The sequence below is a fragment of the Papio anubis genome, chromosome 4 (genome assembly GCF_008728515.1).
Source record: "Papio anubis isolate 15944 chromosome 4, Panubis1.0, whole genome shotgun sequence".
Lineage (NCBI taxonomy): Eukaryota > Metazoa > Chordata > Mammalia > Primates > Cercopithecidae > Papio > Papio anubis.
In genome coordinates, this window is record NC_044979.1 from 127,408,364 (window position 1) to 127,422,877 (window position 14,514).

Below are 14,514 nucleotides of genomic sequence, written 5' to 3' on the forward strand. Positions count from 1 at the left end.
ACATGGTAAAATCTCATCTCTAGAAAACTACAAAAATTAGCCAGGCATGGTGGCACACACCTTAATCCCAGCTACTCAGGAGGCTAGCCAGGAGAATAGCTTGAACCTGGGAGATTGCAGTGAGCCACGATTCCACCACTGCACTCTAGCCTGGGTGACAGAGTGAGACTCTGTCTCAATGAAATAACATAAAAATAGAAAACATTCTACATATATGTTGCTAACAGTGTCATTACATGTAATATAAACTGAACTACATAATTTGAAGTATTTAAGATTGTACATTTTGGTGTGTATTTTTCACAAATAAAAATAAATAAATGTACAATAGATAGAGTTAGGAAGCTTTTCAAAACATACCTCCAAATCACAAAATGTTTCTCTCACACCAAGATAATACATATTCAACAATAAACAGGTGTGGAAATTAAGACAATTTCCACAACTACTCATTGATGCAAGAGAAAATAACCATCTATCACCAACCAAAATAACAATTATATACAAATTATTTTTTAAATGTGGGTAATATTTATACAGGCAAACAAACATGAAGATAAAAAAAGATAACTATAGTGGCAATAGACGTATGGCTGATTCATATTTGACTTTTGCTATACACTGGTTTAAAATGTATGAAGTTGAATATGGTCATATGGAATTATAATATATAAATTCAAACAAAAATACAATTAACTAAAATGAGGGAGCCTATCCTAAACCATGAGATATCGACATATAAAATTGCAAAACAAAAATTTAAAAACACATTAACCTAAAAAGTCTTGGATAAACGTAGTTCACTACGGAATCCTTCTAGATACCTACAGTTTTCAACTATGACTAGGCATCCATAAAGAGGAAATATTTGATTTTATTAAAACTTCAACTCGTAGGTTCAAGGGCTACATGTGCAGGTTTGTTACATGGGTGATTGCATGATGTTGAGGTTTAGGGTAGGATTGATCCCATCAGCCAAGCAGTGAGCATAATACCCAACAGATAGGTTTTCAGTCCTTGGCCCACTCCCTCCCCCAACCCAGTGGCCTCTAGTGTCTGCTCTTCCCACCTTTATGTGGCACCATCACAGCTTACTGCAGCCTTGACCTCCCAGGTTCAAGTAATCCTCCTGCCTCAGCCTCCTGAGTCGCCAGGACTACAGGCATGCACTACCACATACAGTGAATTTTTGTATTTTTAGAACAGACAGGGTTTCAATAAATTGTCCAGGTTTGCCTCGAATTCCTGGGCTCAAGCAATCCACTTGCTTCAACCTGGCTAGATTTTCAACCAAGAAAATAAAAATCTTACACTTAAATTAATAAATACAACTCTTAAATACTTGGGCAAACTGGAATTATATTGCAGCAAGATTTTTATAAAGAAAACAAAGCCAGGCATGTTACTCATGTCTGTAATTCCAACACTTGTGGCAGGCCAAGGCAGGTGGATCACCTGCAGTCAGGAGTTTGAAACTAGCCTGGCCAACATGGTGAAACCCTATCTCTACTAAAAATACAAAAATCAGCCGGGTGTGGTGGCAGGTGCCTGTAATCCCAGCTACTCGGGAAGCTGAGGCACGAGAATTGCCTGAACCTGGGAGGCCGAGGTAGCAGTGAGCTGAGATCGCTCCACTGCACTCCAGCCTGGGCAAGAATTCGAGACTCTGTCTCAAAAAAAAAAAAAAAAGAAAGAAAGAAAAAGAAGACAAAACAAAAAGGGAAACAGCCTGTTTCATCCACAGTTCATAAGGAACCCCATAATGTAGATTAAACACATTACTAAGCCCGAGCTTAGTAACCACTTTGACCATGAAGATGGAGCCCAGGGTGGCTCATTTCTAGGTGGTGAGTGAGAGAAACCTGATTCTCACCAGTGGTCAAACTCACCTGAAATCAGTTTAAGGTTCTCACCTATGATGCCTTTTTTCTTTTCTTTTCTTTTCTATTCTTTTCTTTTCTTTCTTTCCTTTTTTTTTTTTCTTTTTTTTTTTTTTTGAGACGGGGTCTCCCTCTGTCACCCAGGCTGGAGTGCAGTGGTGCAATCTGGACTCACTGCAACCTCTGCTTCCCTGACTTAAGCAATTCTCCCACCTCAGCCTCCAGAGTAGCTGGGACCACAGCTACTCTATTTTTAATAGAAATGGGGTTTCCCGTGTTATCCAGGCTGGTCTAAGACTCCTGAGCTCAAGCCATCCACTTGTCTTTGCCTCACAAAGTGCTGGCATTACAAGTGTGAGGCACCACACCCAGCCTGTGATGTCTTTTTTCTGACAACACTTCTGACAGCAAATGTGTGTAGTTTGCTGAATACAAACCAATTATCCAACACAAACAAGTTCTCCACCAATTCAATTCTGTCACCACCCAGATTTAGCACAGATCTCACAAGTTCAGGGTTCGGTCCCACCAACTGCCTCCACTGTAGATCCAGTCACAAAGACTGAAAGTGGAAAATAAAAGTTGAGCAGAGTTTCTTGTAGAGCCAGAAAGCTGAAAAGTGCTTTTCAAAAAAGAGAGATGTCAAAACGAGATAACCTGGCAGACCTCCCAATGGCCCAAGCTGGAATAATATGAACAATGAAATCATGATAACATGGAACTCCAACTCACAGAAAAAAATAAATATCCATGAGTCCATATTGATATAAAAAAATTAGGTAAATAAAGAAGGAAAGAATGAAGGATGGAAGGAAGGAAGAAAGTTTAAAATTTTCCTTGCAGAATTCCAAAATATTAATCAGTATAGGCAGATAATTCTGAAATAAAATTACTGCTAGAACACCACAGTAATAATTATTGTAAGCAAGATTCACTGAACAATTTGAAAATGGTGACTAAAATTTATAGGAAAGGTGCACATTTGTATAGTTCCAAAGCATCTGCCTCCAAATATCTGGCAGATATTTAATTTTTCTTTAAATTTCACAAAAAGACTTATGACCTTTTTTGTTGCTGTTTTTCTGGACACAGAGTCTCACTCAGTCACCCAGGCTAAAGTGCAGTGGCATGATCTCAGCTCACTGCAACCTCTGTCTCCCAGGTTCAAGCGATTCTCCCACCTCAACTTCCCGAGTACCTGGGATTACAGACATGTGCCATGATGCTCGGCTATTTTTTATATTTTTAGTAGAGACAGGGTTTCACCATGTTGGCCAGGCTGGTCTCAAACTCCCAACCTCAGGTGATCCACCTGCCTTGGCCTCCCAAAGTGCTGGGATTACAGGCATGAGCCACCTTGCCCAGCCAACTTGTGACTATTTAAAGCAAAAACTGTAACATTGTAATGTGGAATTTAAATCATGAAAATGTTAAATTTATAATGGTAACACGATAAGTAGAAAGAGTTCAATAAAATTGTTTCATATCAAGGTTTTTATAATGTACATTGATTAAAATTGCACGGTATTAACTCTACATAGATTGTGGTATGTTAAAAGTGCATATTCCAGCTGGGCGCAGTGGCTCACACCTGTAATCCCAGCACTTTGGGAGGCCAAAGTGGGCGGATCACGAGGTCAGGAGGTGGAGGCCATCCTGGCTAACACAGCGAAACCCTGTCTCTACTAAAAACACAAAAGATTAGTCAGGTACGGTGGCGGGCGCCCGTAGTCCCACCTACTTAGGAGAGTGAGGCGGGAAAATGGCGTGAACTTGCAGTGAGCCAAGATTGTGCCACTACACTCCAGCCTGGGTGACCAAGCGAGACTCCATCTCAACTCCTCGACTCCGGCTGACCCTGGACGAGGCAGTGCGCGCCGGCCTGGTGGGCCCCGAGTTTCATGAGAAGCTGCTGTCAGCCGAGAAGGCTGTGATGGGATACAGGGACCCCTACACGGGGCAGAGTGTCTCGCTGTTCCAGGCCCTGAAGAAGGGCCTCATTCCCCGGGAGCAGGGCCTGCGCCTGTTGGACGCCCAGTTGTCCAGGGGCGGTGTCGTGGACCCCAGCAAGAGCCACCGCGTGCCCCTGGATGTTGCCTGCGCCCGAGGCTTCCTGGACGAGGAGACCAGCAGGGCCCTGTCAGCACCAAGGGCCGACGCAAAGGCCTACTGTGACCCCAGCACAGGGGAGCCGGTCACCTACAGCGAGCTTCAGCAGCGGTGCCGGCCCGACCAGCTGACTGGGCTGAGCCTGCTGCCGCTCTCAGAGAAGGCTGCTCGGGCGCGGCAGGAGGAACTCTACTCAGAGCTGCAGGCCCGTGAGACCTTCGAGAAGACCCCGGTTGACGTCCCCGTGGGCGGCTTCAAGGGCAGGACGGTGACAGTGTGGGAGCTCATCAGCTCTGAGTACTTCACCGCAGAGCAGCGGCAGGAGCTGCTGCGTCAGTTCCGCACCGGCAAGGTCACCGTGGAGAAGGTCATCAAGATCCTCATCACCATCGTGGAGGAGGTGGAGACCCTGCGGCAGGAGAGGCTGTCCTTCAGCGGCCTCCGTGCCCCTGTGCCAGCCAGCGAGCTCCTGGCTTCCAGGGTCCTCAGCAGAGCCCAGTTTGAGCAGCTCAAGGACGGCAAGACGACGGTCAAGGACCTTTCGGAGCTGGACTCCGTGCGGACGCTGCTGCAGGGCAGTGGCTGCCTCGCCGGCATCTACCTGGAGGACACCAAGGAGAAGGTGTCCATCTATGAGGCCATGCGCCGGGGCCTGCTGAGACCCAGCACCGCTGCGCTCCTGCTGGAGGCGCAGGCGGCCACTGGCTTCCTGGTGGACCCCGTGCGGAACCAGCGCCTGTATGTCCACGAGGCCGTGAAGGCAGGCGTGGTGGGCCCCAGGCTTCATGAGCAGCTGCTGTCAGCCGAGAAGGCCGTCACCGGCTACAGAGACCCCTACTCAGGCAGTACCATCTCCCTCTTCCAGGCCATGCAGAAGGGCCTGGTCCTCCGGCAGCATGGCATCCGCCTGCTGGAGGCCCAGATCGCCACGGGCGGCATCATTGACCCCGTGCACAGCCACCGCGTGCCCGTGGACGTGGCCTACCAGCGTGGCTACTTCAACGAGGAGATGAACCGCGTCTTGGCGGACCCCAGCAACGACACCAAGGGCTTCTTCGACCCCAACACTCACAAGAACCTCACATATAGGCAGCTGCTGGAGCGCTGCGTGGAGGACCCTGAGACGGGCCTGCGCCTCCTGCCATTGAAAGGGGCGGAGAAAGCTGAGGTGGTGGAGACCACACAGGTGTACACTGAGGAGGAGACACGAAGGGCATTTGAAGAGACGCAGATTGACATTCCTGGCGGCGGCAGCCACTGCGGCTCCACCATGTCCCTGTGGGAGGTGATGCAGTCGGACCTGATCCCCGAGGAGCAGCGGGCCCAGCTGATGGCTGACTTTCAGGCCGGCCGGGTGACCAAGGAACGCATGATCATCATCATCATTGAGATCATTGAGAAGACGGAGATCATCCGCCAGCAGGGTCTGGCCTCCTACGACTACGTGCGCCTCCGCCTCACGGCTGAGGACCTCCACGAGGCTCAGATCATCTCCCTCGAGACCTACAACCTGCTCCGGGAGGGCACCAGGAGCCTCCATGAGGCCCTCGAGGCGGAGTCCGCCTGGCACTACCTCTATGGCACGGGCTGCGTGGCCGGCGTCTACTTGCCCGGCTCCAGGCAGACACTGAGCATCTACCAGGCCCTCAAGAAAGGGCTGCTGAGTGCCGAGGTGGCCCGCCTGCTGCTGGAGGCACAGGCAGCCACGGGCTTCCTGCTGGATCCGGTGAAGGGGCAGCGGCTGACTGTGGATGAGGCTGTGCGGAAGGGCCTGGTGGGGCCAGAGCTGCACGACCGTCTGCTCTCGGCTGAGCGGGCGGTCACCGGCTACCGCGACCCCTACACTGAGCAGACCATCTCGCTCTTCCAGGCCATGAAGAAGGAGCTGATCCCTACTGAGGAGGCCCTGCGGCTCCTGGATGCCCAGCTGGCCACCGGCGGCATCGTGGACCCCCGCCTGGGCTTCCACCTTCCACTGGAGGTGGCTTACCAGCGCGGCTACCTCAACAAGGACACGCACGACCAGCTGTCTGAGCCCAGCGAGGTGCGCAGCTACGTGGACCCGTCCACCGACGAGCGCCTCAGCTACACGCAGCTGCTCAGACGGTGTCGCCGTGACGATGGCACTGGCCAGCTGCTCCTGCCGCTGTCGGACGCTCGCAAGCTGACCTTCCGTGGCCTACGGAAGCAGATCACCGTGGAGGAGCTGGTGCGCTCGCAGGTCATGGACGAGGCCACGGCACTGCAGCTGCGGGAGGGCCTGACCTCCATCGAGGAGGTCACCAAGAACTTACAGAAGTTCCTGGAAGGCACCAGCTGCATCGCTGGCGTCTTCGTGGACGCCACCAAGGAACGGCTCTCGGTGTACCAGGCCATGAAGAAGGGCATCATCCGCCCCGGCACGGCCTTTGAGCTTCTAGAGGCGCAGGCGGCCACCGGGTACGTCATCGACCCCATCAAGGGACTGAAGCTGACGGTGGAGGAGGCTGTGCGTATGGGCATTGTGGGCCCCGGGTTCAAGGACAAGCTGCTGTCGGCCGAGCGAGCCGTCACCGGGTACAAGGACCCCTACTCTGGGAAGCTCATCTCCCTCTTCCAGGCCATGAAGAAGGGCCTGATCCTGAAGGACCACGGCATCCGCCTGCTGGAGGCCCAGATCGCCACGGGTGGCATCATTGACCCTGAGGAGAGCCACCGGCTGCCCGTGGAGGTGGCCTACAAGCGTGGCCTCTTTGACGAGGAGATGAACGAGATCCTGACCGACCCCTCGGACGACACCAAGGGCTTCTTTGACCCCAACACGGAGGAGAACCTCACCTACCTGCAGCTGATGGAGCGTTGTATCACCGACCCCCAGACGGGCCTGTGCCTCCTGCCGCTGAAGAGAAACGGGAGCGGAAGACGTCCTCCAAGTCCTCCGTGCGCAAGCGCCGAGTGGTCATTGTGGACCCCGAGACCGGCAAGGAGATGTCAGTGTACGAGGCCTACCGCAAGGGCCTCATTGACCACCAGACGTACCTAGAGCTGTCCCAGCAGGAGTGCGAGTGGGAGGAGATCACCATCTCCTCCTCGGACGGCGTAGTTAAGTCCATGATCGTCGACCGCCGCTCCGGCCGCCAATATGACATTGACGACGCCATCGCCAAGAACCTCATCGACCGCTCAGCACTGGACCAGTACCGCGCCGGCACGCTCTCCATCACCGAGTTCGCCGACATGCTCTTGGGCAATGCCAGCGGCTTCCGGTCCCGTTCCTCCTCCGTGGGATCCTCCTCCTCCTACCCCATCAGCCCCGCCGTCTCCAGGACCCAGCTGGCCTCCTGGTCAGACCCCACTGAGGAGACGGTCCCCGTGGCTGGCATCCTGGACACGGAGACGCTGGAGAAGGTGTCCATCACCGAGGCCATGCACCGCAACCTGGTGGATAACATCACAGGGCAGCGACTGCTGGAGGCACAGGCCTGCACCGGGGGCATCATCGACCCCAGCACCGGTGAGCGCTTCCCTGTCACCGACGCTGTCAACAAGGGCCTGGTGGACAAGATCATGGTGGACCGCATCAATCTGGCCCAGAAGGCCTTCTGCGGCTTTGAGGACCCACGCACCAAGACCAAGATGTCGGCGGCCCAGGCCCTGAAGAAGGGCTGGCTCTACTACAAGGCTGGCCAGCGCTTCCTGGAGGTGCGGTACCTGACCGGTGGCCTGATTGAGCCCGACACGCCGGGCCGCGTGCCCTTGGACCAGGCCCTGCAGCGCGGCACGGTGGATGCCCGCACTGCACAGAAGCTGCGTGACGTGGGCGCCTACTCCAAGTACCTCACCTGCCCTAAGACCAAGCTCAAGATCTCCTACAAGGACGCGCTGGACCACAGCATGGTGGAGGAGGGCACAGGGCTGCGGCTGCTGGAGGCTGCCGCGCAGTCCAGCATGGGCTACTACAGCCCCTACAGCGTCAGCGGCTCCGGCTCCACCGCCGGCTCCCGCACGGGCTCCCGCACCGGCTCCCGGGCTGGCTCCCGCCGCGGCAGCTTTGACGCCACTGGCTCTGGCTTCTCCATGACCTTCTCTTCGTCCTCCTACTCCTCCTCGGGCTACGGCCGCCGCTACGCCTCAGGGTCCTCGGCCTCCGTGGGAGGCCCTGAGTCCGCCGTGGCCTGAGCCTGCCTGCGCCCACCCCGCTCTGCATGCGGCCCAGCCCGGCTCCCACTGAGGCGCTGGGGTCGTTTTCAACGCTTAAAGGTGTCTTCCTCCCAAGTGGTGCCTAAAGTTTAACCAAAAAGACCAGACTAATATATTAATATATATCTGCTGTCCAGACAGCCTGTATCTTGGGGGACAGGGCTGGCCCAGCCCTGCTGGCCGTCTCACCCCCTCGGGTCTCCCCACTCCCCTCTACCTGCCACTCACACAGCCAGGTGCCTTGGAGGGTCCCACGCTGGGCCCCAGCCCACCCTCCTGTCCCCAGGGTTGCCCGTCTGCCTGTCCTAGCTGCACAGGGCAGCTGGGCTCAGCCCCGTCAGTAGAGGGCCCTCAGCCTCTCAGGGCTGGAGCCCTGGGCTGGCGTTTCTGCCCTGGTGTTTCTAGCACTGGCCTGCACGGTAGGCCTTGCTGGGGATGGGGAGCCCCAGTCGGCCTCTCTCCCGGTCTACCCAGAGAAGCCCCTTCCCCATGGGAAGACGAGGCCCTCGGGCCCAGCCCCCACAGTGCTGTCTGACCTGTGCTTTCCAGCTCACCCCCCCACACTCACTCCTGAGACCTCTGGCCTCCGGCATCAGCCTCCAGCCTCTGTTCCCCTAGTAAGTGCCTTCCATGTCGGCCTCTAACCCCAGGCCCTGAGGACCCAGACCCGGTGGGGAGACGGACGTTCCAGCTGGCATGGCTGGGAGCTGCAGACCTGCCCTGGTGGGTCCAGGGGCCCCTTCAGCTTGTGGACCCCACCCTGGGGTGCTGCCTGCCCGTCTCTCTCCCAGGGAGCCCCAGCCCTCTTTGGGCCCAGGGACGCCGGCCAGGCTCTGTGCTGACCGTCCTGTTCCACCCAGCCCTGGCCTCAGCAGCGACCGCCCCTGCCTCCACCTTCTGAGCTTTGCATGTTTCACTAACCCTGGGCGGGTGGCAGGTGGAGGTGTCAGGCTGCTGGCGCCTCTGCAAGGGCAGAACACTAACCTGACCGTGGGCGGGGCCTTGCGGCATCCGCCCCCAATAAAAGCAATTCCAACCTTAAAAAAAAAAAAAAAAAAAAGTGCATATTGCAATCCCTGGAGCAACGCTAAAAAATGCAAAGAGGTGTCACTTAAATGCTAATAAAGAAATTAAATATTAGAAATTATGTAAGGTTGTTCATAGACCTTTTAGTCATAATAGCCCAAAGTAGAAAACCACGTGGATGAACAAATTGCAGGGCATTTATACCACAGGATACTATTCAGCAGTACAAAGGAACAAACTACTGAAGCATGGACCTGGGATGACTCTCCTAAACTTGCTAAATGAGACAGGCTGGACATAAAATAATGCAGACTGTATGATTCCAGGCAAAAGTAACCTATGTTGGAAAAAAAAATCATAGCAGAGATAGCCTCTTGGGAGAAAAAAAATTGCCAAGGACAAAACAAAAGGGAACTTCTGAGGATGATGAAAACATTAACATTCTATTCTTTTTATTGTATTTATTTATTTATTTATTTTGGAGACAGAGTCTCGCTCTGTTACCCAGATGGAAGTGCAATGGTGTGATCTCGGTTCACTGCAACCTCTGCCTCCCGGGTTCAAGCAATTCTCCTGGCTCAGCCTCCCAAGCAGCTGGGATTTCAGGCACTTGCCACCACACCTGGCTAATTTTTGTATTTTTAGCAGAGATGGCATTTCGCCATGTTGACCAGGCTGGTCTGGAACTCCTGACTTCAGGTGATCTACCCACCTCAGCCTCCCAAAGTGCAGGAATTACAGGCATGAGCCACTGCACTGGGCCAAAAACATTCTATTCTTAAAATAGGTGAAGATTACATGGGGGGTGTATTTATTTCTCAAAACTGTAAAGTTGGGCTGGGCATGGTGGCTCATGCCTGTAATCCCAGCACACTGGGAGGCTGAGGCGGGCAGATTGCTTGAAGTCAGGAGTTCGAGACCAGTCTGGCCAACATGGTGAAACTCCATCTCTACTAAAAATACAAACATTAGCCGAGCACGGTGGCGGGTACCTATAGTCCCAACTACTCAGGAGGCTGAGGCAGGGGAATCGCTGGAACCCAGGGGGCAGAGGTTGCAGTTAGCTGAGATTGCCCCACTGCACTCCAGCCTGGGTGGCAGAATGAGACTCATTCTCAAAAATAAATAAATAAATAAATAAATAAATAAATAGTTCTGTAGTAAAACAATTGTATAAAAAGACAAAATCCATCTACAATACTAATATTTAAGATCTTGGTGACCTTTGTTGTGGAAGGGAAGGAGAAAGAAAATGATTGTTGGGAGCATACATGAGGGTGATTCTATTTTTTGGTTATAAGAATATATTCACTTTGTAATAATTCATTGAGCTTTACATGAGTGCCTTGCACGTGCATTTCTGTATGCATGTTATACATCAATAAATATCTTTTTGAGACAGAATCTCACTCTGTTGCCCAGGCTGGAGTGCAGTGGCAAGATTTCAGCTGTCCGCAGCCTCCACCTCCTGGGCTCACTGGATCCTCCCACCTCAGCTTCCTGAGTGGCTGGGACTACAGGCACGTGCCACCACATCCCGCTTTTTTGTATTTTTTGTAGAGACAGGGTTTTGCCACATTGCTCAGGCTTGTTTTGAACTCCTGGGCTCAAGAAATCCACCCACTTCAGCCTCCCAATGGCTGAGATTACAGGCATCAGCCACCATATCTGCCCCACCAATAAAATTTTAAAATATTATATATTCACACAAAAACCCTAACTCAGTACCCCAGAATAATGGCAGCATTTTGTTTATTCGTTTGCTTTGTTTTAAAGTGGAACATATTTGCTCAGGTCACCATGAGATGGATTTTAATATTTTGAAATATCTATTAATGTTCTAACATTCAAGTGACTTGGGTCTTTCCATTTTTGCCTGCATTTGGTAAGTGGTATGGCGTTGATTTTAGGGGATGCATTTCTCCCCAGCAAAGTCCTCTCCCAATAATGATGCTCACTAAGGTTATGGAATCTAGGACAGTGCCCTGTGCATACAGTAGGGCACTTGTGGAACTGGGTTGAATCAGAAACAAAATGAGTAGTAGAAGTCAATGCCTACCAAGAATACTAAGTAGGTAATGTAGGTACAGCTGGAAGACCAAAATCCAACAGTCAACATTTTTGCATTAATTTGAGAAAACATTTACAACTAGTTCACCAGAAGATGTTACTGTAAGACAGTGTTTCAGGGACTTGGCTGCACACCATAATCATCTGGAGAACTTTAAAAACACTGTTGCCTGGTGGTAGCAGGCACCTGTAATCCCACCTACTCTGGAGGCTGAGGCAGGAGAATGGCTTGAACCCTGGATGCAGAGGTTGCAATGAGCCTTGATCATGCCATTGCACTCCAGCCTGGGGGACACAGAATGCTACCCACCCCCCCAAAAAAAAGAAAGAAAAAAGAAAAAACACTGTTGCCTGGGACTCACTCAGGGATTCTGATTTACTGGTCTTTTGCAACATGGCCTTGGGAGATTTTTGGCCCACCTAACACCCGCCGGTGATTCTGATGTTAAACCAAGGGTAATGTTCCTTGGTTCAGTGTGAAGAATGCATTAAATGTACGTGTTTTCCATGTGGACTGCTGGTATTTGCCCCCATGGATGCTCCTGAGTTTTGGCTTCTGGAAAACAGTAGTTCTGCCCTGTTAAAATCAAAAGATGGGTCAGGCACCGTGGCTCACACCTGTAATCCCTGCACTTCGGGAGGCCAAGGCAGGTTTATCACCTGTGGTCAGGAGTTCGAGACCAGCCTGACCAACATGGAGAAACCCTGTCTCTACTAAAACTACCAAAATTAGTTGAGTGTGGTGGTGTGCACCTGTAATCCCAGCTACTCTGGAGGCTGAGGCAGGAGAATCACTTGAACCTGGGAGGTGCAGGTTGCAGTGAGCCAAAACTGTACCATTGTGCTCCAACTTGGGTAACACAGTAAGACTCCATCTCAAAAAAAAAAAACAAAAAAAAGATGACTTGAAGATGTACTCAACAGTTGTCTGGGCTAAATTGCAGCAAGGGAAAATGTTCTCTTGGCAGCTCTATTTTTATGTCACTTGTTTTCAGAGTAACAGTTTGTTTCAGGCACAGTATTTTGATTTAGTCTGTGTTGAAAGTCGTAAATAGCCTACAAATACTACAAAGGGATGACAAGAATTTGCAGACACATAGAAAGCATTATACATGCTTTTAAATTTTTCCTACAGTGAAAGAGGAGTCAAATTGTCCCTGTTTGCAGATGACATGATTGTATATTTAGAAAACCCCACCATCTCAGCCCAAAATTTCCTTAGGCTGATAAGCAACTTCAGCACAGTCTCAGGATACAAAATCAATGTGCAAAAATCACAAGCATTCCTATACACCAATAACAGACAAACAGAAAGCGAAATCACAAGCATTCTTACACACCAGTAACAGAGAGCAAAATTATGAGTGAACTCCCATTCACAATTACTTCAAAGAGAATAAAATACCCAGGAATCCAACTTACAAGGGATGTGAAGGACCTCTTCAAGGAGAGCTACAAACCACTGCTCAACAAAATAAAATAGGACACAAACAAATGGAAGAACATACCATGCTCATGGATAGGAAGAATCAATATTGTGAAAATGGCCATACTGCCCAAGGTAATTTATAGATTCAATGCCATCCCCATCAAGTTACCAATGACTTTCTTCACAGAATTGGAAAAAACCACTTTAAAGTTCATATGGAATCAAAAAAGAGCTCACATTGCCAGGACAATCCTAAGCCAAAAGAACAAAGCTAGAGTCATCACGCTACCTGACTTCAAATCATACTAAAAGGCTACAGTAACCAAAATAGCATGGTACTGGTGCCAAAACAGAGATATAGACCAATGGAACAGAACAGAGCCCTCAGAAATAACACCACACATCTATGACCAACTGACCTTTGACAAACTGGACAAAAACAAGAAATGGAGAAAGGATTCCCTATTTAATAACTGGTGCTGGGAAAACTGGCTAGCCATATGTAGAAAGCTGAAACTGGATCCTTTCCTTACACCTTATATAAAAATTAATTCAAGACAGATTAAAGACTTAAATGCTAGACCTAAAACCATAAAAACCCTAGAAGAAAACCTAGGCAATACCATTCAGGACATAGACATGGGCGAGGACTTCATGACTCAAACACCAAAAGCAATGGCAAAAAAAAAACAAAATTGACAAATGGGATCCAATTAAACTAAAGAGCTTCTGCACAGCAACAGAAATTACCATCAGAGTGAACAGGCAACCTACAAAATGGGAGAATATTTTTACAATCTACCCATCTGACAAAGGGCTAATATCCAGAATCTACAAAGAACTTAAACAAATTTACAAGAAAAAAATCAAACAACCCCATCAAAAAGTGGGCAAAGGATATGAACAGACACTTCTCAAAAAAACAAAAAAGACATTTATGCAGCCAACAGACACATTAAAAATGCTCATCATCACTGGCCATCAGAGAAATGCAAATCAAAACCACAATCAGATACCATCTCACACCACTTAGAATGGTGATCATTAAAAAGTCAGGAAACAACAGGTGCTGGAGAAGATGTGGAGAAATAGGAACACTTTTACACTGTTGGTGGGACTGTAAACTAGTTCAACCATTGTGGAAGACAGTGTGGCGATTCCTCAAGATCTACAACTAGAAATACCATTTGACCCAGTGATCCCATTACTGGGTATATACCCAAAGGATTATAAATCATGCTACTATAAAGACACATGAACAGATATGTTTATTATGGTACTCTTCACAGTAGCAAAGACTTGGATCCAACCCAAATGTCCATCGATGATAGACTAGATTAAGAAAATGTGGCACATATACCCCATGGAATACTATGCAGCCATAAAAAAGGATCCCTCTGCAGGGACATGGATGAAGCTGGAAACCATCAGTCTCAGTAAACTATCACAAGGACAGAAAACCAAACACCACATGTTCTCACTCACAGGTGGGAACAATGGAACACTTGGACACAGGGCAGGGAACATCACACACCAGGATCTGCCAGCGGGGAGGGGGATGGGGGAGGGATGGCATTAGGAGAAATATCTAATGTAAATGACAAGTTGATGGGTACAGCAAACCAACATGGCACATGTATACCTAGGTAACAAAGCTGCACGTTGTGAACATGTACCCTAGAACTTAAAGTATAATAATAAACAAATAAATAAATAAATTTCTTTTATGGTGTGAGATGAAAAATATAATATTCAGCCTTGATTTCCTAAACTCAGCCATTTCCCCAAATTATTTCAAGTCCTTTCAATCATGTTCAGAAG

At 49.8% G+C, this 14,514-nt stretch overlaps 1 protein-coding gene across 1 annotated transcript; it reads left to right on the forward strand.

Moving 5' to 3' along the window:
• The first annotated feature begins 1,811 nt into the window (after nt 1-1,811).
• On the forward strand, nt 1,812-9,228 carry LOC101005626 (plectin-like). The gene is given in 3 exon segments (XM_031665867.1): nt 1,812-1,829; nt 3,703-6,871; nt 6,874-9,228. Coding segments are annotated over 3 exon segments (4,461 nt in total). The 3' UTR covers nt 8,148-9,228.
• The last annotated feature ends 5,286 nt before the right edge of the window (nt 9,229-14,514 follow it).